We start from the raw sequence: 25,798 nt of genomic DNA on the forward strand, positions 1-25,798 counted from the left end.
GTGTCCCCTTTATTCCACAGTGAAAACAAATCCTGTGCGTGTGTGTGCCAGCATGTGCCACTATCTCCTTCAATGAACAGGAGGCCTACCCCCTAATTACCTTCACACGCTTTGCAACTGTAAATGATGCACGCATGCCTCTGTATGCTTATCAGAAAAGCGCACTGAAGCAAAACACTGGTACAAAATCAGTCACAGTACTTAAAGCACTAATGTGTGCTCCTTGCACAGTGAGTCTGTGCAGCTGTGTGTGTGTGAGGTAGGCGTGTGACTCCAGCACACAGAAGCACATCGACAAACACGCACTTACTGTAAATTTAAAAATGGAAAATTAGCTCCTGCCACACAGCAAAGAGAGGGGGATGAGGAGAGGACCGGTAGAAATGAAGAGAAGGTTGAGAGAAAATAAAGACGAGTGAATAAAGGGAATGGGGAAGTAAGAGTAGTAGAAAGTGTCTGGCTCTTTGTGTCTTGACATATTGTTCCAGCAGCAGAAGGAGACCCAGCTAGTCCCAGCTAGTGATTGACAACTGGCTGAATTGTGGATCAGCTTTGAAGTAGTTAGCCCAGCTGCAGGAGCGTGCAGACAAGTGGGTGTACGCGCACACGTGTGTTCCATTAAAGCGCAGCTATTCATCCATTATTGACATGTGGCTGTCACTATGGCTGAATTTTAAAAATGGAACACTTGAATGATGAGCATGTCAGGAGATCATCCCAAAGGGCCTCCATGTGCCCTTACAAAGTATTCACTCATGATGTCTGCACGAGGGATATGGTAAACCAAGCAGTTCACCAGTTATTACTAAACAATCTGTGGTGCGTTTCTGTACTCAAGGATGTTGCTTATTTATTACAAGCCTGTCTCCTGGAAAATGTTTCTATACTGTACAACTAAACTCCAACAGCAAATATGTTGTGTGGAAAAGATTATGGTTGGTTGGATTCCATCCACAAAACATACTTTTCTGAATGAAATAAGTGCTATATTTATTAGCAGCAGGTGGTTGGGGCACATGGCAGGTGTACAAAGCACACATCCACATCTGTGGTTTAGGCACCAACAGCACTTTGGTTAAGGTTAGGGTTAGGAAAAGATGGTGGTTTTGTTTAAATGTAAATAAACAAAGTTGTTTCTTAAGTCACTGTGAACCATGATCTTCCCTTAACTTTAACCAAGTGCTGAGAGAGTCTGAACAGAACCATAAAAAGTTTAACAATGTGGATATTGAACTGCAGGATTAGATATTTTGGCAGAAAAGAAATATGTTTGTCTGGCACATTTTACAGATGTGTTCAGTATCAACACAGTTGTGACTTGTCAAATATGTAAATTAACACCATAACTTTATTTAGGTAATAAAAAACATATCGCGGTCACAATTTATTTTCCTGAAAAACATGTTTGCTGCTGCAGTTGCACATGTAGAAACAATTTCTGAGACAGGGTTGTTTATCTGATTAACAGCAAGAAGAAGGTCTCAGACTGAAACATTGTCGATCTCCAACAAATTTGTTTAAACACAAATTTGTTGGACAGTGAACAGGAATGTCTCTCTCTCATTAATGCAACCTACATGTGATGTAGAGTACGACAGACTGACATGGGCTTTGCTCTGGCCCTGTGCACCTTTTTACTATGGGGTGAGTGGAAAAGTGAAAAATCAAATACATATAACATGTTCATTGCTACTGAAAATCACCACCTCAGCATCTCTTGGCTGAAGGTGTTGATGTGTGACCTCAGATACCCCTCCTCCCAAACCTCCACCACTCCAAAATGGCAATAACCCACAGTCCATATATGCTCCTGCAATAATAGGCTAGGCCTGTGCCCCCCTGGGTATTGTAGTATAATTACAGGGCATTCACCCTCAGGGCTGGTCTGAGAGCTTTCACCAAGAGGGACATCACAGTGTGCTCTGAGGGGACTGACACCATTGGAAATCTGGTTTGTTTAAGCCATACGTGGGTACCAGGTGGTTGCCGCGTTCGAGCCAACACAGTAAACAGAAAATGTTTAAAATGCACATAGAAACATTGCAGGACTCATACATCACAATGTGTTGTATGAGTTGTAGCTGTGTGATCCCTGGGGACGAACGCCTCGGAGTACCAGTCTAAGGACCAGATGTGGCCCCTGTGGTGGCAATAATAAATTAGAGGCTTGGAGGGGGTAGTGAGGTGCATGAGGTGGTGGAGGAGGGGATGGGGATACAACCGCCGTGATTACAGCAGAACTAAATTCCCACAGGGCACTAATATGTGAGTGGACGCAGGTTGAAATATAGAGCAACCATATGGATATGATGTGATGATGAAAGACTATACAATGCACACCCGTCCACATGAACAATGCTGAGGTGCTCCCTTGTTTCCCTCATTTACCACATAAATGCCAGTGGGTTCATCTGCCATTCCAGCACAGTGACGGCTGCCAAGGTGCTCTGCCAGTACATTACTGTATGACCCCATATACTGTAAGGACAGAGCTCAGACTGAGTCACAGGGTGGATTTACCGACATCAGATTGATTGATTCATATTAAGTGAACCTTAAAGGAGCAGTTCACATTTTAAAACAATGCTCACATGCAGATTGAAATAGTTGTTGGTTGCTGTAATGAGTTTCCTTGATCTCTGTGCGTCTAAAAACAGTGTTCACAGTCTAGCACTATATAGGTGTGACGGTAAAGAGACAGCCTTACATAGCAGGCTACATATCTGAGCCAAATGTGCATACCAGCACTGAATTTCTCCATGTACTGTGATGTAGAGTATAGTAGGTGGTGAGTGTGTCAGGATAGACTCAATGTGTGCGCAGCTGTTTTCTCTTTCTCCCAGTTGATTTCTCACTAATCTTTTCCCCATGATTGTTCTTTTCCTACTGTAGCTATTTTCTTTTATTACCCATGTCTCTGTTTTCTTCTCTCTGTAATTAACCAGTTCCTCTTCCTTTTTGTCTTGTTATTCTTCTTTCTCAGTTACCCTACCCTATCTCTCTCTGTCTCTCTCTCTCTCACACACACACACACACTTGCTCTCTCTCTCTCATCTGTCTTTGATGGGATCCTGGTATGTTGCATTGAATATGACTGAGGTCTGGTGCAGTGGGCCTGTACCAGCAAATGCCATTGTGCATAGGGAGTTGGCAGATCCCTCTGATGCCATGCCAGTTTCTGTGCAAATGCACACCTACCCACAACCCCACCCCACCCACTCCTCTACGCACACACACACACACACACACACACACACACAGACACATCAGTGATTATCGAGCAAAACCTGACAAGTGGAGAGCTCATGGAACTGCAAGAAAGTCCTGGCACTCATCCACCCACAGGCTTCTTCCCCCCACCTCCACACTATCAGATTAGCACACAGTGGGGGGTCATATGCATGCAAACACACACACACACACACACACACACACACGCACACACACGCGCACACACACACATGCACACACACACACACACACACACACACACTCTGCAGAAAAAAAACAGCTTCTGTATTGTGTTTCCGTGCTATTCTTCTTTTTCAGCCAAACCCAGCCCACAGTGAAGACAGAAGCGCTGGGATTCAGCTGAGTTTTCACTCTAACAAAGACATCTACACATCACCAGAGTTGAGACTGACACACCAAAAACATGCTCCATTTAAAGGATCAGTTCACCCCAATGTCAAAAAAATCAGATTTTATCACTTGAGATCTATTCTTCCATATTGTTTTGATTAGCTTTATCCAGGTTTTTTAGGTATCCAACCCTAACCCTTTGAAATAACAAGCTTTGATTATGACTGGATTCTCTGCTGGTTGCCTCACTGGTTCTGTTAACTTCAGATGGAGTCTTCTCTCTGTTTTGAGTCCTTATGCTGAGCTGATCTGCTGTTTGCTGTTGACAGATGTGAGACAGATATGATTCTAAGTTCTCTTAGTAATAGAGCAAATAAATGTTGAACTGTTCCTTTAAGATATTGATCATGGCTGCTAAAGAAGAAAAAATGATGGAATTTCTAGCCGCAAAGTGATATTTCAGTGTTCCTGGTCAGTCCCTAAAGCCAGCAGCAGCGTGGAACCTTCCCAGCTGGACGGCCGCGCGTGGCCTGACCCCAACCATTCAAATGTCAAGGTTCACAGGTTGTGTTCCAGCAGATGGACTTTCTGTTGATACGTCTGATTGCTGGTGTGTACTCAAATGGTTTTAACATGGCAACAAACACAACCTAGAGGAAGAGCGAGGGCCGGGAGCAGGCCTGGCGTGTGCCAGGGTCACAACAGATCAGAGGTCAACAAAGCTGACAAAGGCCAGTGACAACACAGAGGTCACTCATGCAGGGTTTTTTTTTTTTTTTTTTGGCTATTCAGTCTTTTATTGCTGTGCTACCATTGACGTGGCATTTATGGTGCAATCCCTAGTGATTTGACCCGAGTCCGGTCAAAAACAAGTGAGGGGGCTGTTCATTAAAACACTGGAAGAGGATTATGTGCACGGTATGTGCACGGGTGTCAGAGGGAGGGACAGATAGTCACTCGCTGTGAATAGAAGCATTTTCAGACAGGCGAGGGATGGAAAGAACCACCACCATGGCCACAAACTATTTTTCTTCAGTATAAACACAGAGAAGAGAGAGAGAAAGGCAGGGAGAGGAAGAGTTGGGAGGGATTTGGAGAGACAGGAGAAGAGTGACAGAGAGATAGGAACCCACGGAAAAGGCCTTGTTTGCCAGCTGGGAGAGGCATGAGATCATTGCCCCGTGCTACTCTGCACCATTATCCCCCTAAACCCTGCAGTCCTCTTCTCTCTGCCTCCTATTATCCCCTACCGACATGCTCACACACTTACACACTCACACACTCATCTGACTGTTCTGTTTATTGATGACTCAAGCTTACCATTTCTTTCCGGATACACAGTCAACACTGGAGCTCCGGCACCTCAGGGCCTAATGGACTGATCTTGACTGTTTACAGCTGTGCCCTTTCTAGACTGACTCACAAAGGAACAAAGAGGCCTCTGTGTTTGAGAGAGCTTTTCCTACTCTCATCAACAGGACCTACCGACGCGCACTGTGCTTTTCCTCGAAAGCCCTCCTGTCTCTCTCCTCCTGCGATAAGCTTCGAATTTTTAGCTCCGGACTCGCTGTCTCCTCTCAGCCTGACCATCCCCCTGGCTCATCCTTTCATCTACAGGAGCTTCTTTACCTTGTCATCTGTCAACCTCAGTGCCTCTTACCCTCCTCCTCCTCCTCTACTTATCTCTTTATCCCCTCATTTTTCTACCCACATGGTTTCCCATCGTGCTGTATTCTTCACCTATTGACCTATAAACACAGTCAAAACACCTCTAAATCATTTTATTTGGCCAGTTCAAAATCTTTATCAGAAGCATTAAGGAGCAAATGCTTATGTATTGGTTTGAAGACATGGCGCCTCTCTATTTTAAATCTCCTGTCTCCCCCCATTCATTTTCCTATTTTTCACCCTTGAACTTTTCACCTTTGTCCCAGTTACCCAGAGGCCCTTGCATGTCTACATACATGTTTCTAGATAGGTAGGCCGGAAGGTGTGAGCTCCTCCGTGTGTGTGCATACTGGACTGTTTGACACCAAATTTCCACTCTGTCAGGCTCCAAAAGGCCCCTGTTTGTTTGTCTAGCACAAAGCCCCGGCGCGAGCGCTGCGTCTGCGCTCACCGATTAGCCCACACGGGAACAACACCCCATTGGAATGTCTGGAATTCCACACAACAAGGATTAGCTCATCCCTGTCTGTTGTCCCTGGCCTCCGTGTTTGTCATTCTTTCACTGCATGGATTTAGAGACAGAGATGGATGAACAGACAGAGACAGACACAAAGAAGTAAAGAAGCATGGTAGTGTATCACCCACAGGCCTTTAATATCATCCAGTGTGCCAGTGCCAGAGGGAAAGATGCCTCTGGTTTTATCTGTACTTCATTCCTAATTGTTTTGAGAGACTTTTCACCACAAACAGCAGCTGGCGCCCTATGTGGCATTTTTATCCCTGTGGATAACCAGCCAAGCTTAGACAGCATGACATCACATTTAGACGCAGCTACAAAAGAATGTGATTTTGGGGACTGTTTCAACAATCGCAGAGAATCCCTTGCTCCCTTGCAGAACCAACACTGATTCAAAAACAGACTCAGATGTAACACAGCTTCAATAGTAACTATATGAATCTCACTAATCCTTCAGTGCTACAACCCTCACTCTTTTGTCCATACTATTTTGATCGGTTCACTTGGATTTGTAACAGGCACATTGTATTGTCCTCCATGGAGGTTATCTTAAAGCATTCTGGGTAATGCTGGAAACCCCCAACTGAAGCTGAACCAGACCAGAAGGGTTAAAGGAGAGCAGGTCCACTGAGTAAAGGTACATCACAGAGCTTCATCCTCAAACGACAACTGATGCAGCATTAAGCTCAAACTAATGCAGCCCTAATTCAACAGCCCTGTAAAGTCATAAATCCTTCCTTCATCAGGACTATTAACTTATGTTGTTAGAGGCTGTGTTGCTTTTGAATTGAAGTGTTCCTATTATTCTGTTCACCACATTTCCACTGTACTGGTGAGAGTAAGCCAAATAAAAGAAATACCTCTGTGTATAATGCAGTACAGTTTCTACTGCACCACAAACTACAGCACCCAAAGTGAACATCATGACCAAATGAAGGAGGATCTATTACAGGACTGTGGTATTGGACTGTATCAGCTTTAACTAGCTGTCCCTAATACACCAGCAACTGTATGTTTATCACATTTTGAATTGGTTTGAGATGCAACCAAGCCATTTCTTGTAAGTCACCGTGGCCCAGTGAAGTCAAGTCTTGTTAAACACTGCCATCTAGTGGTTGAAGGTGCTAATTCTCCTCCTTCCTCCTGGCTCAAGGATCTAAATACCCCTCTGGGGTCTGAGGGGGTTTTGGGGCCTGGACAAATTTTGACATGTCCTGACATTTGTGCTTTTTTCAGTGTCTTTTAAACATATTAATGTCTAAAGTCTAATAACACTGTAATCAGCACAAAATTGGCTACAATAATATGTGAGCAGCAAGTTTATACATGATTGTGTTTTTGAGAAAAAAATGTTTATGCATGGTTAGTGAAAAACTACAATTTTTTTACTCACTGAAATAAGACCATAAAACACAAACAGAACATTGGTTCACAAGACTTTGGAGACCAGCATGTTGTAGGCTAAAGTGTTTACTTCAGAGTGCTGTGAATGTCATCTTGTTCACACATTCACAGTAAACAATACACTGATTTAAATTTTCTAAGACACTTTTTGTCCAGAAAGGTCATATGCAAGAGGGTGTGTCTGAGGATGAATAGTCATGTGATTTACCTGAGAACACAAAAGACGCACTGAACGACCAGACAAAGATGCGCATAATGAGCCTTTCAGTCAATGTAGATGGGACGGATTAGTGCAGTACAATACAACACAATGAGGAGCAAACGATCCTCATTTGAGTTAAAATCAGTGTTTTTACTCTGAGGACAAGCTAAACTATTTGTCTCTGTGTGGAATGTAAGGAGCGCCGCTTCACGTGCGTAACGCGCCATCATCCAAACGGGCCGAAAAAGTGAGTAAATTCTGTGATGAAGTTTGATATTTTGTGTCATTTCTCGGGGGTGTGCACATATTTACCTGGTTCACCTGAAATTATTTACATGTGAACAGTGAACAGTGTACAAGGCGGGACCGCATTACCTGTAATGAGGTGAGACAGGAAAAAACGGACTTCTCCACTCAAAAGAAAACATTTCAAGCTTTCTAGCCATATAATTCTTATTTTTATGAGGCAAGTATTCGCTGAGATTCTGGTTGTTTTATTTACGCGTCTGTGAAGAGAAATGGCAGAGACAGAAAAGTCCGAGAGCGCACCCTGTCGGCTTTCTTTATTTAAAAAAAGCACAACGTTTTGTTGTTATTATGATGGTATACCACTAAAACTAGACCCTTTATATATATATATATATATATACTTCTTTTATCTGCACGATCAGAATTGACGGAGTAATTTAAGTTTGTTTCGGCCTTATCAGAAAAAGATGCGTCAAAACGCGCCGGCACGTGCGTCGACCCCAGAGGGATACACTCTAATAGGATTGACAGCATCATAAACAATTTGACCTTTTGTAATTGTATGTGATGTAATTCTTGCCTTTATTTGATTTTTTCTTCTTTTTTTTTTGGTTTGGCTAGTTTTTTATGTTATCATGAAACCTGCTGTGGCTCAGGTGTGGATTTCATTAGCTCTGAGATGTGTCTAGAACTTCACTGGAGTCCACCTGTGGCATATTGCATTGAACAGACCTAGATTTCCACAGGTTTCCCAGCCAGTCTCTTCCACAAGCTTTTCTTAATTTGTATCTTAACCAAGATTTATCGTGGGTCTCCCTCCGAGTTAACTTTCCCTTGTTATTAATTATGTGAACCTGCTGATAAATATGACAATACAATCTAAACGCAGATATTGTAGACGTTCACAATAAACTGGGAGCAGAGTGTAAAACATTTACAAGTGTCTTAGAAATCTCAGACAGGGCGAGTTAAATAATCATTAAAACAAACATAGACAGGAGTATCTCTTTTCTAATTACATACAAACTCATAAACAGCTGCCATCTTTCCTCACACACTGTCCAATCCATGCCACAGCACCAAACAGCACTCTAACAGCACCAAATTAATGTGAAACTAAGTACACACAATAAAAACACATGGGGGCACAACCCATCACCATCACACAACAATTATTTATATGTGTTACAGGCATTAAATAGAGTCAGTCAGCAACAGAGACCTGGGCACAGCACAGCTACAGCCACAGAACCTACCAGGGGCTGAGCTAAAACAAAGAACATCAGGTTTTCACATTCATATTAAAGATGAGAATGAATTCCTACCTGCAAACAGAAGGAACAGACCAGGTGCAGGTGTCCTCTCCTGACGTGCTGTTCTGCAGCCAGTCCTCTACTGACTCGGTGCTAATGGATTACCTGGTCCTGGTAGAGTCTTCATTTGTCTCAGAGGTCAGAATGGTCATCTCTGGCCTTCTTTAGAAATCCAAGGTTAGTAAGACTCACTTGTGTTTGTCTTCATTTCCACATCTCTCTGAGTAACACAGGCCAAAGAAATCCTAATGCCACCTTAGCAGAGCGCCCCCTGTGCCCTGGAGGACAAGTGTAGGATAAACCAAAGACAAGAGAGAGGGTTGCCAAACTTTTTTATTTTATGTTTTTATCTTGATTTTTAATGTAGTATGTTTTATAATTGCTGCTATATAACAAAAGTGATTACAAGTATTGATTACTGATTATTGTAACCCTCTTAAACTTGACTTTTTGCTTGGCTCAGGTGTCTTTTGAAGGAGATAAGCCACACCAGGCTCCACTGTCATTCAAATGCTGACTGTCTGGAAAAACTGGCCTCAAGATGGCACTGTTCACCATGAGTAGTCTATATTGTACAGTATCTTTTCAACATTTAGAATTACTGCAAATGAATAATTATCAAAGACATTTTCTTTATTAATAAATATAAAGATTATCTTGCACTTTGTCCCTTTTTATGAGTCTGGCCACAGTTCTGTAGTTTTCAGTGTTATTTGTTCACAGTGTGGTAAGTCAGCTATGTCATCCCCTGTACCAGCAGGTACCAACATGCATTTTTTCCTTTCACTGACTGAGATCATTGTTGGAAAGCCACCAAAACATGTTGGTTTTATCACACGTTATGTTACAACAAGATCAGGTTAAGGTTACTATTTGGTTTGTGTTTGATAGATCTCAAAGGAAAGCCAAGGATGAAAACAACAAACACATTGCTCAACTTGTACTGAAAGATAATCAAGCAAAGCTTTCATCTGAAATCTCATGTAGGTGGGTGGCATTAGTGCAGAACAAATTCTGGCCCTTCAGTCCGACGAGCAACAACACAGAGTCATGCCATTTGATTTACTTCCCTCCAACAATGCCTTTGGAATGCATTTTTGCTTTATCTGGTGTTCATCCCTTTGCTGACGTTTGTTGCTAAGTATTCTGTTAAACCTAGGTGTGTCTCATTTCTCCATCAATGTCTACCCATCTTTTGTTTATTTTTCTTCCTCATCTTTTGTGAGCTACTCAAAGGGTATCCCTCCCTCCCTCCCTCCCTACCTACGCAGGGAAGCACATGGCTAAATAGCATCCACAGAATTCCCAGGTATGGATGGAATCAATATAACATGATGTTCTCACATTAGCCTGAAAGCTGATATCAACCACAATGGTTTGTGGTTATTGAAGTGCAACTGTGCATTACCTTCCTTTTTCTCTAGAAGAGACTGTTGTAAGGCAGATTTGGGTTGTTTATCTTTATATACCTAGCAGAATTCTAGCAGCAAGAGGAAGTTTATAGTTTACATTGAACATAATATATATCGTGTGTATTTTAATAGCTTATTATTAAGACACAATATGTTCAAATTTGTTAACTTAACTATACAGTATATTGGATAAGTAAATGGAATTATTAAATGTATAAGCCCAACCCAACCCACTGTGGATTTTCTGTTCTGTCATAACATACAGAGGTCCTAACAGTAATTAGATGATCATCAAATTCAATAAACCCCTCGACATGACTAAGGTATGATTGATAATGACATGCTGATCAAGCACTGGGTAAAGGTCACAGATATTTTCCCTAAACACATGCAGATATGTTTTATGATTCATGCATGAAGACTGAAGTCATTCCTACTATGAGGAAGCATTTGTACTACAAGGAGGTTTTCTGATTACAACTATGACATTGTCCTCTCCTGTGTGTTTAGTCATGTGTGTTTGATCTGATCTCTGGTAAAGAATAAAAATTAACTGTAAATACAAAAATGTTTATTGACTTTCTGGGCTTCTGTGAGGCTCAGTTCTAAGAACACCTTATTTTTTTTCTCTTGCTTTATATTTGACCCACCAGGTCTTTCACATGTGCATATACAACCAATCTAACAAGGAAATGTTTTTGTTTTTTTTCACACCCAGACTAAAACACCATGTAAAGTTTTACAGTAACAGGTTCCTCATGTGTCAAAACCTGGTCACTGAATGGACTTGTTAACACCTGTTAGGCTTCTGCGTAAATATCCGTACAGAGACGCCGCTGTTCTTTTTCTGGGACACCATATGACTTTGGGCAACATCATTTGCATATGTAAACCATGTGGAAATCATTCCTGTACAGAGGACGATGATGTTGTTAGCACAGTGAATAGTGAGGAGAAAAGGCTATTGGAAAGGAAGAGATGTAAGAGATTTTATCCAGGGCTGAAATGCTGCTTCGTTCCAGGATGTTTGCCTGCTTCCCACACCACTGTGACAAATCACTTTTTAATCCTTGCATCAAACTTCTTTAAACTAAAGCACCGAACTGGAAACAGCAGGAACATATGAGCCAGAAATACTCCATATACCTGTACGTACTGTACAAGTAAAGTGGTGAGCTACCAGGCCAGTCATAGGACTGGCATCCTGTAGCTTACTTTAAGTGGATTATGAGTTGTAGGGTGCTGTACAGTTAAAAACTTGAGGGACTACATAAAATTAAAAAATAAAGAAACTAATTTTACTTACTGGATTGAACTTGAACCTAGTCTCCACTTACTTGTGTCAAAGATTCATCCATCCATCATCTATACCCATTTATTCCTAACCAGGGTCACAGGGATCTGCTGGAGCCTATCCCAGCTCTCTTTGGGTGAAAGGCAGGGGTCCACCCTGGACAGGTCACCAGTCCATCACAGGGCCACATAGAGACAAACAACCTCACACACTCACACTCACTCCTATGGGCAATTTAGAGTCACCAATCAACCTGACATACATGTTTTTGGACTGTGGGAGGAAACCAGAGTACCTGGAGAAAACCCACACAAGCACAGGGAGAACATGCAAACTCCACACAGAAAGGCCCCTGATGGGTTTCAAATCTTGCAGTTTAAAACTGTTTTCACTGATTTGAAATTGATGGAAGGTGACAGTATGTTGGTGGGGGAAATGTTAGTTAACAGTTGTGTCCAACAGATACAGAGCCTTCATATTTAAGCCTAATATACTGTACTTGTGCTGGTCTTTCACCAAATCCTGAGATTCATATCCCTTAGTGTCCATATAAGGCACCACAGCTTCTTGACAAAGTGAGAGTAACTGACACTATGTGATGGTTTGTTTACAGTTTTGTGCTGGGTGTGTAGTGTACAGTGAGTCTGCCAGTAGAAAGAATGATAGGACTAACCTATTCCATACTGGTATGGGAAAAATAAGGGTAAACTCATCAAACAGTAGTGCTGGCTTGTCTGAACAAGTGTTCAATTGCATTCGCTTGTGAGCTCAAGCAAATGCATTCTTGGAAACTGTTCTGTTGAAACATCAAGATCCATTACCTATAGGCCTCTATTTATCTGAATGTTCCGGTTGGGTAGTGCAGTTTCACATACTCTGTGACTTTCTGATATTTGGTAATACTGTCTGTGATGCAGAGTCTGCATGTTCTCCCTGTGCTTGTGTGGGTTTTCTCCAGGTACTCTGGTTTCCTCCCACAGTCCAAAAACATGTATGTCAGGTTGATTGGTGACTCTAAATTGCCCATAGGAGTGAGTGTGAGTGTGTGAGGTTGTTTGTCTCTATGTGGCCCTGTGATGGACTGGTGACCTGTCCAGGGTGGACCCTGCCTTTCACCTGAAACAGAGCTGGGATAGGCTCCAGCTGATCCCTGGGACCCTGGTTAAGGAATAAGCAGGTATAGATGATGGATGGATGTTAATAATGTGCCATGAGAAAAGAAAATGCCGACTTCCTTTGAATTCAAATAACTACATTAAACATAGAATATTGCTGCTTTGCATTAATACATGCATACATTATTATTATTATTGTTGTATTATACTGTACAAAATAATTTGTTTTGCCTTTTTTTATTGAAAATAGAAATTTTCATTAGGATTGTAACTATTTATCCGCAAACTGCATTATTATTTTACCTTATAAAAGGTTAAACTAGACAAAAACAACACTAAACATAAACAACAGCTACTAACTGTAACAAGCACACTATCCAACACATTCAGGAACACACATTACATCTGAAATATCTGTCCCAAAATTACACACTGCATTCAGTAGAGAACTTGTTTTCTTTGTGTAACAACTTTACAGTTTTTTGGGTTTTTTTTTTGTTTTTTTACTGCACATTGCAAGCAGCAAGTTTGTGAGTGGAACACAAACATTAAGTTCAGTCATAGATTAAGCTGGCCTTCTCAGTGTTTCCACCCTGCGATGACTCAGGGGTAAGTATCCGTCCGTACACACTGGGTTGAGTTTGTAATGCAGGGACCACAGAGTCAAGAGCAGGATCTGCCACAGCACACAGAGATTCAGATCAGGTTTCATGTCGTAAGTGAACGATTTGAAAATGTAAATGTCACAGTCAGCACAAATTAAGTGATCACGTTACCTATTTGCTTTTCATTTCCTTTTCTGGTTTGTGTCCTCGTCTGATACACTATAAAAAAGAAGACTGGGATTTCATTAAAATGAATTGAACTATTTTGGCACTATTCAAAAATCTGGGTTGGTGTCAACCATCCATTCAGAGGAAATCAAATGAGGGAAATGCATGTCTGTTTAATCAAACTAATGTTGTCCACTTTGCAAACAAGAATCGTTTCCAGAGTACATTACAGTTCAACACCTGCAGATTCATGAGCATATTACTGTGATGTGATTGTCCACATGGACAGCAGGCAAGTGTGTAGACATTTTTCACATGGGGTGTTTTGCACTTGGATATCTTAACACATTTATATTATACTGTTGCTTCATGCAGTATACGCCCAGATGGCAAGGAGAGGGAAAACACTTATAATACATGTTTTTGAACATTAGACCACTCTGGACTGTGGTTTCTTTCCTTTCCAGCACTTTTCCATGGCTTTTTGCCAGAGACTGAGCTCACTGAGTCCAGCCCAGAGCTGGAGTATGAGAAATGTGCCACATGCTTGTTGGAAGTGTGCCTAAATCAATTTAGGTACATGTTACATTACAATATGTCAACACAGGAGATAATACTCCAGGCCTGAGCTTGATAGTGTGCTTGTCTACATACCATTTAATCGTACGAGGAGCACCAGAGTGACTATTACGATTCCAACGAGGGAAGCACCTGCCGCAGCCACTATCCAGGTCAAATCCCAAAAGGTTCGACTGGTGAGAACTGGCCTGAGCGACGACGAGTGATCTGTGAAAGACATAAAGACTGATGACTGATCTATCTGAGGATGGACACATGAGGCTTTTAAAGGAACAGTTTGACATTTTGGGAGACACCCATTGCCTTCTTGCCAACGGCTACAAAACACGATTGATATTACTCTGTATCTGATATCACTCTGTTATCACTCTGTGTCTGATATCACTCTGTTATCACTCTGTATCTGCTCAATATGATGCTGTAGCCTGCAGAAAATGTTGTTACCTTTGCATGCAACGTGGAAGAGGTATTAAATGAAAGTGCTTGAACAGGCACTTGTAGCCAGACCTTATTATATTTAACCAGAGCAAGGCTAACTCTTTGCACCTGCTGTGCCATCATTATGTTAGCTACAGTAGCTGTGGGCTCCAGGTTCAAGACGCTATAGGATGAAACAACCTGTGTACATCTTAATCTCTAGAGTTTCTTTTTTAAGCTCTCACCTATGCATGAGAACAGCACATAGAGCCCTTATCTTGACATGTAATAGTTTCATTCATCCGTAAACACAAAATTCAAGTGGGGTAAGTGATCCTGGTAAAGGGAATCCTTTCATTTTTCCAAACAGTACCAAGAATAAGCTGATTAGAAGCAATGTGACAGCAAACATATTACTGATTCAAGCCTTTCATTTAAAAAAAAAAAAGTGTTAGAAACCAGTTGCATTTCAAACTGTGATGGTGGAGAATATTTAAAGAGAAAGTAAAGAAATGAAAATATGACAGACTCCGATGAAGTGATGAAATCAAAAGAATTCAGGGTGTGTTCGGAGCAGCAGCCCAAAAATCACACTTACTGCATCGCTCAAGGCAGTGCATAACCGTGGCAGCATAATCCACATCGAGCCTTTTCACCTGTCCAACAAAACCATTCAGTCAAAAAGTCATTATCTGTGTAAATGTGAAGGAACATGTTGTGTACCACAAAGGCTTTGTTATCGACACAAACATACCTGCAGACAAGAGTTGCATAGTTCCCCCGTCAGGTTTAAACCCACTGCTTTATTTTTTTCCTGAGAAAAACACCAAAAAAAACAAAAACTCTTAGAGGCTTAGTCATGGAAGAGTTATTTTTCTGTACATCTGCCGTGTCACAGTGCTGTTTCACATAAGAGAGGGGCAATCAGTGCATGTTGTAACAGCTCCTTCATATAACAAATGCAGATGCTTTCACACATGACACAAAGCTGGATAAGTATGAATATGATGTGAGGTGGGTGTTTTGGCCTACTTAGTGGCTTAATTGGACACCTATTACAGACCTCACAACAATTGTGTCTCTACCACATTACGTGCATGGCTTGCCTCAACCTTGCACTGTTGGGACTGCCTTAAAGATACCATGATACCCACCACATGCACAATGCGTGTTCCTGTGATCTGGCACACAGCAGGATCTGCAGTCTTCGCACACAGACCCACAGAAAAAGTGGCACTGATCTGTGACAACATCTTCACTTCTTCACCACCCTGTTGTCTCTTCACAAAGACCTCCCATGCTGGAAATTATTGCACAACTTTCATTGTAATGAGAAGATCTACAAAAGTGCATTAGATAAAGTCCACTGAGCATGTGGCTCTTAGATGGCTGTGAGTTACATTTATTGTCATAGACTGATACAGCATTCTGGTGATGAGACGGTACTTGTGTGATATGATGTGAGAAAAAGTGGTACCTTGGAATCTTCCTTCAGCAAAGGGACACCTGGTCCAGGACTGAGAGCCTGCAGTGAACTGAAGACATGTATAAGACATAAATATATTTTATATTTTCATGCAGCAGTTACCTAAAGCACATAAACTAAACATGCAGTAACCTTTAAAAGGGCTTATTAATCAGCATCAGCCATTGTGCTATACCCACACTAAACAGTTCCAATGAACAGTGTAACCACTATTAGAGCATAATGGAAATGCAATAAAACTGCATGTAACAATAGCACTTCTGCTTTGTGGCTGGGTTACCAGTTAACTCTCACTGGTGAAAAGGGTAAAACAGACAAAGCACTGAACATAACTTCCCCTTGCTTCTTTTTTTTTGTTTTGTTGTTAGTTACCATGGAAGTAACCACTGTGGGGTCTCCTGATATAAAAAGCAACTGTTGCTATTGGCACTTTGCCTTGTTCTTAAGTCCTACAGCCTGTTACTAAAAATGGACATACTGCTCCAACCAGTACACGATTTGGTTTTTCTACAGTGACACTCTTAAATAGCCAGCAGGGTAATGCGATCATTACCTTTATGCACAGTTGAGGGTGTGGATCCACTTTAGTGAAGGTTATCTGAAAAACAAATTGAAGACTCATGACACAAAACAGTTTTAAGCAGATGTCCATAGGGATTAGTTGAGAGCAGACTGACTAAACATTACAGTAGCCTACTCAACCTTTTTTGTTTTGGGTCCAGGCAGAAATGTTTTGGTAGGTCAGCTGGATTCAGATGACAGGTTTTGTGCGTCACTGGCTATTTTTATACTAAGAGAATTGCTTCAGCTGTCACGGCCTCAGGTTCGAATCAGGTGACGATCTGCACTTGATGTGCAGCGCCAGTTTTGTATGGCGACTGGTGAGATAGGCTTTATATTGTATGGGCCTGGCATCACTCTTACTACCACAATTCCTTCTGTATTACAGTAATCACTGTGAGTCACACAGTCTTAAGATGTTACACAGGTTAATATGCACAGTAAATACTTATCTTTACGATACATGGGATGATTACTGGCCTATTGGAAAATAAAGGAAATCCTGTTTTGTAATAGTACAAAGGTGTAGATTGAATAGCATTGTCAGTCAGAGTGGCAGGATGTTGGCAGACTTTGTTCTTTGCATAAATGACTGGCATCATAAATCATGATCAGATGAGTCACAAAGCATTTTCCTCCAGTAAGTCCATGACATATTCAAATTACCGACACTTCACTGGTATGTGTTGGGCACCACTGTGGTAGGTAATTTTTGTAAGAGCCAATGACTAAACTGTGAGACAGAACCAGGAACCAGTCTTGTGTTTAGATTCTGTACTCCATCACATAATCTTGACACTTCTATTTCCTTGGCAACATTTCTGGCTCTCAAGTACATGTGACCTTGATTTCATGGCTTAGTGATTTGTACCTTTTGTCTGCTAGTATTCTGAGACGCATGAGGGAGATCCACACACACAGCATCCTGTCTTTTCTGACACAACGTGACCACAGCGGTCACAGGACAGGCAGGCTTCCATGAAAGCGTATGCTCCAGTGGGTCAAAGTTAACTCCAAACCACAGTTCCTCGAGCCCTGAGGGGAGGTAAGGTGACAATCTTTTACAAATGGGTTGGTTTTGAAATGCCACTGCACACTCTCTCTTTTCTACTTAATTGTTGATTATTAAACACAATTAAGTGACTCACGGTCTTTGAATGGGCAGACCTGGACTCTGGGGGCGTCCGTCACAGTTGACCATCCCTGTAACAAATATCTGAATGAGTATCAAATGTCAAAGCCCTTTCACAGTATGTATTATTAAGAGAAACAGATCCAACGTGCATAAAACAAGGCGCATTAACAGCAACTTTACCTCGATGCAGAGGCAGGGTAAAGGCTGAGAGTATGGGAGCATGGCGCCCTTTACAGGTTCCTCCTTCTTTATCTGGAAGGTAAACAGAGCTTTGTGATATTTTTCTGTCTTTCTCTGTGTGCGGTACAAGCAAGTTGCTTGCCTGGTGCAAACACACAGAATCACACAATGACACTTTGATCTGACACTTCTCTGTCCCTTCATTGTCCTTCCTGCAACTGACAGAGCTGGAAAAGTGATTTTCTTATGTGTCCGTTCTAACATGAGCACTGATACACCTCTACATGACATATTGGCTCTAATTTTTCCCACATACAAATGAACTAACCAGTTTGCTGGCCCCTGTGCCAATACAGATGAAATCCTTGTAGCACAGTCGGATGTGGTAGTTTTGATCTTCAAGCATGTCTGACACGTTGACGCTCAGCTCCTTCCTCTCTGGGTTTATATTATATGATAGTCTACCAGCTGGAAAACAGAAAGGTCAAATATTAGGTAGCATTACTTTTACTTTTCGAATTAAACAATATAATGATGCTTTTCTTGGTTTGAGAGAAAATATGCACTTACTAATGCAATCTGGGACGTGTCTTCTTAAATCTCCACGGCTGCATTCTGTGAAGAACAACAAGAAACTTTAAACAACTAACCACAGTCACGTGGAAAGACACACGTGAGATCCCGTGTGTGTAATACAACCTACTACTATTTTCTCTTTGTGAACCACTTTAGTTCATTTCCTACTAAGCGTGGATTAAAGTGTGCGTAGTGTTTTGTTTGTTGCTATCATGTACAGGGAAATGCTTAAGAGATTAAATAACACCCTCTATTGACTTCAGCTCCTTTTATACATTACACCTTCAGATTCTCAGTTTCACTGCTGTGCAAACATGCACGTGTTCTCACCTGGAGCATTATAGGTGCCGGTCCAGGTTAAGCCACAAAAAGTTGGCAGAGTTTTCACCATGACTTGTACATGCTGGTTTGGAGAAACCTCAGTGCAGTCATTCTCAATTTCCACCTTCCAGGAAAGAGCAAATAAAAATAAATTGTCACTTGGCTGCTACTGTAAATAAACAGCATCATGGAAACTCTTCTACATGGGCATTGTCATCTACATATCATACACTGAAGTCACAGTGAACAAAATGTTGATCATGTGATTCTGAAAGTGTTAGTGTAAAATTAGCAATTGCTCCAGTCTGTGTTTTGAGAATTCAAAGCTTAAATATACTACACAAAGATTCACCACAGATTTGCCCTTTGCAACTGGAACTGACTGATCTGTTATTGATTTAATCTGGAATAGTGATCATTTATATGTGCTCAAAAAGTTCTTATTTATTTATTTATTTATTGAACGTTTCAACTAACTGATGCAGAAGACTCTTCACAACACTGGTCAGACGTTAATTAATTCATTTCTCATTTCACTGCTGTTACCAGTACCTGCTGCCCAGACATTCTTTCTCTTGACCCTTTTGTGAAGCTGAAGATTCGACAGTTCACCATCATCCCTGCGGTCTCGGTGCAGATGGACACGCCATGGATGGAGTCTGTGGGAAGAAAATGTGTCAAGGTCAGAAGCCAGTAGATGAATTCAGGACACAGTGAGGGTGTCAGAGAGGAATAGTATTTAACCATAAAAAACTATTATTGCATGTCATTGTGAGTTGGCATCAGTTTGAATGCCACAGAGGAAGAACAGTGTGTGTCCCACTTTATTGGCTGAGCGATGGAACGATGCAGAGATTATCACTGAACTGCTTCTTAGGACAAGTGTGCCATGTGTGTTTAAGACAGCAGCTTATTAAATCAGCTGGTCTGTGTTCAGAAGCAGGAAAAGAAAACAACATCTGATATTGCCAAAAATGCAAAGCAGAAGTTTGATGGTGGAAAGTGGTGGGTTTTGTAAATGATACTTCCTTCACTGTTTATCTGCAAATGTTTCTGTTTCAGAGGTGATAGTCATCTCTAACAATGGCTATTCCTTGTTGGTTTGGCTGCACCCAGAATTGCATGTAAAACTTCCTCATCGAAACAAAGGTAAATAGGTCAAGACGACAGCTATAAAGAACATGCTGTAATTGTATACACGGTGTGGACATTAACCCAACATGCAGCAAACACATTAGTTCCTGGACCTGTCACAAATTACATAAGACATAAGATTATATACTCCACAAGTTATTCACTGAAAGATGTTCTTTTTTTTTTTTTAAATTGTCAAATCTGGTGAAATACTGGAAAGGGTATTTCACACCAAAAAAATACTGTTCATTTACATCCTACCAGTGTCCAGTGGAAAAGTTACTTGTGAAATACTTTTTAAAAAATGTATTAATTATATATTACTCACTGGAAAACTAATAATTTACATCACTTTTGGTACCAATCACTGCTCAAAAAGCAGTACAGACATTCTGTCTTATGCCGTAAAGATCAACCACCATTACTCAATCTGAGTAAAACTGAAGTGATTCATGAATGCAGGCGTTAACAAAACAGATAAGAAGTCAAAATTAAAGGAATGTAAAATTACTGGAAGGTGTGTTTTGTTAATTTATAGATGCTTATCACCTCCTTATACCTGTGGCAAACTAACAAGTTAGTTCTGTGGGTGGATGTTGGTCATTTTGGTCCAACCTCAAATATCTGAACACTACCTACAAAGGATTTCTATCAGATTAGTAAAAACACAACTACACCTGAGTAAAACTTCCCAGAACCACTATAATGGCTGTAGATGCTTTGTCCTTACAAATACATACCAGTAAGTTGTAACACAGTTTTGACTCTGAGGTGTAGTGAGCACTTCTGCCTCCCTTTACAGTTCATGACTGTATTGAGGCTGATGTTGTGGAACACAGAGGAGGCGTTGAGGCCGTCAGCAGGGTTCTGACATGGAGGAGGAAATAAATCTACACAGAACAGGGCCAGATATAAAAAAAAAAAAACAAACATTATTTTTTTTGGAACATGCTGATGCATTTAAAGAAACAAACACTGATGGTGTAATGCTTACTTGTCACACAAAATCATCTTAGGTCACACCAAAAAGTGCCAATATCCATTTGAACTGTGTCAACCTTCACATTCCCATTAAAGGATGTAGGGTGTGTGCTTCTATGGAACTTTCATCATCAATTCAGCAGATTAGTAAAGAAAAAAAATCTATGAGTTGTGCTTTCTTTCTTCCTCTATTGATAGGGAGGAACAAAAAAATGCTGCAATTTCCTCCATCATTGTCTGTACAACGTCATAATATATATCACACAAGATCCTTAATGTGGTTTTGTAAACTTTCTTCTGCCTCAAATATAATTCTGAGCACTCACCGCACTATAACAGTCATGTAATACATTAAATACTGACTCATGCTTGTCGTATTTGCATTGAGTGAGTTATTGTGCAGATTCATGTCCTGTGTGCATGCATGAGTAGGCTGCGATACTGCAGCGTCTGTACTCACAGTCTGGCTTGTTCTTGCAGTTAAGGCCCTGCAAAGAGAGAAGAAGAAAAAGGCACTCAAGTGAAAAAAAAAAACCAAAACTCTATTAAGCTTTTCTGTGATGTAAATAAAGTCATTCAGAGAAAACACAAGCAACAGCTGTTCAGAAGTGAAGATAACCAGGCTGTAAGGAACTTTTTTTTTTGTGCTTATGTGGCAGCTTCAACAAGGAAACAAGTACATTTTAATAACTGACAGCAACATTTCCCACAATGATGTCAATTGTGTTCACTGATGGCAACAAATTTGTATAATGTTGAGAATGTTGTTAATCACTAAATGCTTCAGTTTTTCTAAACATGGTAAAAATTCCTTTCTTACACTGATATTTGTTGTTTTTTTAAAATCATCACTTAGGAGACCAAACAGCATCCGGTATCTCGCAACCATAAAAGTGAAGATAATGTTTGGAAAGTCAGCACAAGTCATGTCTGACAGATATCTGGAAGGAAATGTTTTGTACACATATAATGAACACATCTCTTCAAGTCACCGAGAGAGAACATTGTAACGATTACCTAGCCACTCTCTACCCAACTAGATTTGCATCTGTTTTGATTTCCTCCTCGAGTAAATGATTAAGTGACTGCAGGATTCAAAACCAACTGTAGCCTCTAAGGAGCAAACACATGTCCATTCAGAATCAACTCTGTAGAAGTTGCTTGAATGCTTGAGTCACTCAATTTTGCATGATTTATACAAACGTGAATCATACACTATTACAAATTGGTTTGATCATGGGTTTGACCACATTGACTTATGCCTTTGAGGAATAATCATACTTACGCAAAACTATACAGAACTGACAATGATACTGGGATCGATTTCTTTTTTGAATGTTGTGAAATCAGTGTGTAATAGCCCTAATTGTAGGGCACTCAAGGTAAACAAACTGCAATGCTTTTCTTTGATGTAATATAGTAATAGTAATGTAAATGTAGTAATTACAGTAGCAATACTATAAACATGGGTGTAGTTCTTTGGACATTTGGAAAACAACATAGTTAAAATTCATGAGCATTTTTCTGTGGTGTTAATGCTTCAGAGGATGCTGCTTTACCTGAGAGCACCTGGTGGCACATTTTTCTATCCTCTCCAGTCTTGTGCTCTCTTCTGCAGCTCCACTCAGCCTCAGACAACAGTGAGACACAAGCAAGGCAACCCACAGAATCATTTTCAGCAGCCAGCACTTCTTCCACTTCTCTGCTTGCCCAGCTCCTGTAATCAGTCACTTCTTGTTCTTTTTGTTCCTTATATTCCTCTTTTTTTCTTCTTCTCTGGCTGCGTTCAGTGCCTGGGTCAAGTGAGTCTTGGCTGGTGGTCTAGTTAGGTGAACGGCAATGAGGCTCTTTTCTTTGCTTTGTCCAGGATGGGATGATATGCAGCATGTAGGGTGCTTGAGCAAACTGGAAAGACACACAGCTTGGAGTGAATTTAAACATAGGAGGCGGGGCCTTGGTTGAGTGTGGGAAATAGAGACACAAACATAAGGGATTTTTCTTCTTTAGCAACATTTCCAGAAAGGTTTCATTGTAGAGTTACTGTCATACAAGTCATACTGCACAGCATCTCACCTTCTTCTTCACGTATTGTTTGTAGTTGGCACTTATGAGAACACTAAAAATTTCTTTTTGACTGTCATAGCAAAGAACCATGAATAAGTGGAAACAGTACTGCATCCCCACCACCACTGCACTCACCCACACATATGCACACTCATACACAAACAGTGTGCCTCAGGATTTACTGGGAAAAAAACCCAAAATCTCAACTTAATTTTTTTTTACCGCTTCAATTCATGCTGTAAAATTCCACTTCTACTGAAAAAAAAACAAAACACATGTGGTGCTATCAGTTTCCTGAAAGAAAACTTTTACTGTAATTTACCATAAAAACAACACTACTAACAGTCTTTTGTGTTCGTGCAGAGACATACAATATTTGCTTCTTGTATTTTGAGATTCAGGGAAAAAAAATAGCGTAGGATTTTGCATATACTGATGTTTAAGAGCGGGTCACGTTTCCTGACATTTGGTTGATGTATCAACCAGAGAAATGCTCTCGTCCAAGGTATCAGTTAGCCATAATAGTGGCCCATGACATTTAACTCCTCTTTATAGTTTCAGAAAGAAAACTTCCTCTTGGCTCCATGCTACTTCGTGCCCTAACATGGCCAACACACTGTGGGGTTGGAATTAGCTGAAATGACTATTGTGGACTAACATGTGGGTCAAAACAGGTAGAGAGTGTTTTACCATCGTTGTGATGCACCAGCAACCTCATGAAACTTACTGTCAGACAAGCCACTTCTTTTAAATGCAGTATTGTGCAATAGCAAAAAAAAAAAAAAAGGACAGGGCCTTAAAACAGGTGAGCCAGAGGAGCCAATATTCCATAACACAATGCGTTTTACTGTCTAAACTAAATGTTATCATTCTTTAAGTTGAAAGATGTAATCATTTCACCACCCATGCAAAACAGTTTCAAGTCAAGCTTCACAAAAAAAAAATCCTGCCTGACATGCCACAGATACATGTTTCTAAGAATAGAACAGTGGTTATTATCCAACTATGCTAATATGTATGTACCAAACCCATGAAGACACATGGAGAACAAACCCTCAGGTAAATACCTGACTAGAGTCTAAATAATGAGTTAGGTACAAGGTGTCCAGCTGGTCCATAGAGCGCAGAAAACAGTGGGCAATATAGCTGTCCCTTAACCCAGCCGTGAGGAATCACAATACTGATATGACTTCTATGCGAGAGCTATTTGCAGTAACATGAAACTATTTATTGCAGTGGTTATTTATGCCTCTTGTTACTATTTCACAGACGTGGGTTTAAAGGCTTTCCAGAATAAACACTGTAAACAAATCTTTTGGCCACACTCTGTGGGTTATAAATGCGTTAAACTTGCCCGAGTTCTTTTTGAGCAATGGCTCCATCTACCGGGACTCAGTGTGTATTACAGTGCCCGCAGCCATGACCTTCCTCAGGTACAACGCTTGCGGGTTTCTACTGAATATTATAATAACGCAGTTAGAAAGAGATAAGACATTAACGATTCGTCCTGGGGTTTGATTTATACTGTAGTGAGCCATCCAGTCTACAGTCCTAACTGTTGTTAATGCAGATATGTGGCGTTTTTAGCCCAGTAAGCTGCTAGAAGTCGTTAATAAATGATTCCCCCGACTGGGATGATCCATCATGTCTCATAAGTAAATGTTAATAAGTTGTTGATAAATGGATGTTGGTCTGGAAGGTCCTCTGCTTTTCAACTGATGAATTACATCGTTATTTAAAGCAGGTTTTTCTGGAGAATGCTGCCAAAGGAGAACGCATTAGTAACTGTGATTTATGGACAAACTGCCGCCATAACAAGTCATAAACCATGATAATAATCAGAATAAGACTCTTTCACTCAATGAACTACCTAGACCCATGGCACGGCAAGTTATTTTTGCGCCTCATCTGCAGGCTATATTAAGAAATGACCTGCGCGTAATTACGCACAAGTCAAACAGCTTGCGTCTTAAATAGTTTACCTCGATACATCCCGACTATATCACAAAATAATTAGGATACTATGGTGACTGTTGTATTTCATATATAACCCTGCTTTCAAATCACTTGGCCCCTGAGCTCCACCAAGACTTTAGGGCCGTTTTAGGTAAAAACATATTTTCCTTCTGATCATCAAAATGTCATTTTGCTGCAGTCAAGGTCAACGGTAATGAAAGCGGTCAGCATCAGGTAATTATTTTTAAGCAAATTCAGTCTCCTGTACATCTCAACACTGACAGCACAGACTGTGTCTGTAGTGTGTGTTGTCAAAGGATCGTGCTGCTCAGATTCTAGTGGGCTTCTGTAGCTTGTATTAGGACTACACGCCTGACTTACCTTAAACCTGGTCCAGCCGATGTAAGCTGCTCATCCTTGAGTGTGAGATTTAACTATCTGTGCTCATCCTGCACTGTAAAAACAAACAAACAAACAAAACAAAACAAAACAAAAAAACCCACAAACTCAGTCATTTATTCGGACAATCGCGTCTGGAAATCGCGTGTTTTAAAGTCATGCACCAGTTTCACTTGTTTCCAGTAGAGCTGTTTCAGAGATATATGAAAGTAGCTACTACATTTTACCCTCCTTTGTCTTTGCTTACTGATATGAATAGAGTTCAGTGCTGTATATTAACACTTCATTGGCACAACACAAGTAACGCTCTCCAACGTCACCTCATGACGCTGCTGAAGATACTGTCAGTAAATCATTATTGTTATTATTGTTGTTGTTGTTGTTGTTGTAGCCTGAGACGAGCCACGGAGTCAATTTTTTGCAGTGTGCGTGCATGCAAACATCACATGACTCGTTAATCTTCAGTGTATTTCCGCGTTC

At 40.8% G+C, this 25,798-nt stretch overlaps 1 protein-coding gene across 1 annotated transcript; it reads right to left on the reverse strand.

Annotated features, from left to right (window-relative positions):
* Positions 1–13,254: 13,254 nt before the first annotated feature.
* On the reverse strand, positions 13,255–22,804 carry il17rel (interleukin 17 receptor E-like). The gene is made up of 18 exons (XM_026326726.1): positions 22,459–22,804; positions 21,360–21,387; positions 20,659–20,808; positions 19,337–19,443; positions 18,794–18,908; positions 18,458–18,502; positions 18,216–18,355; positions 17,888–17,959; positions 17,721–17,775; positions 17,444–17,607; positions 16,565–16,609; positions 16,003–16,060; positions 15,680–15,825; positions 15,280–15,339; positions 15,124–15,181; positions 14,184–14,315; positions 13,533–13,580; positions 13,255–13,432 (listed from the first exon to the last, which is right to left on the reverse strand). Exons 1-18 carry the CDS (start codon positions 22,570–22,572, stop codon positions 13,311–13,313), a joined length of 1,659 nt encoding a protein of 552 aa, XP_026182511.1. The 5' UTR covers positions 22,573–22,804; the 3' UTR covers positions 13,255–13,310.
* Between the last annotated feature and the right edge of the window lie 2,994 nt (positions 22,805–25,798).

The sequence above is a fragment of the Mastacembelus armatus genome, chromosome 23 (assembly GCF_900324485.2).
Source record: "Mastacembelus armatus chromosome 23, fMasArm1.2, whole genome shotgun sequence".
In the NCBI taxonomy this organism is placed as follows: Eukaryota; Metazoa; Chordata; class Actinopteri; order Synbranchiformes; family Mastacembelidae; genus Mastacembelus; species Mastacembelus armatus.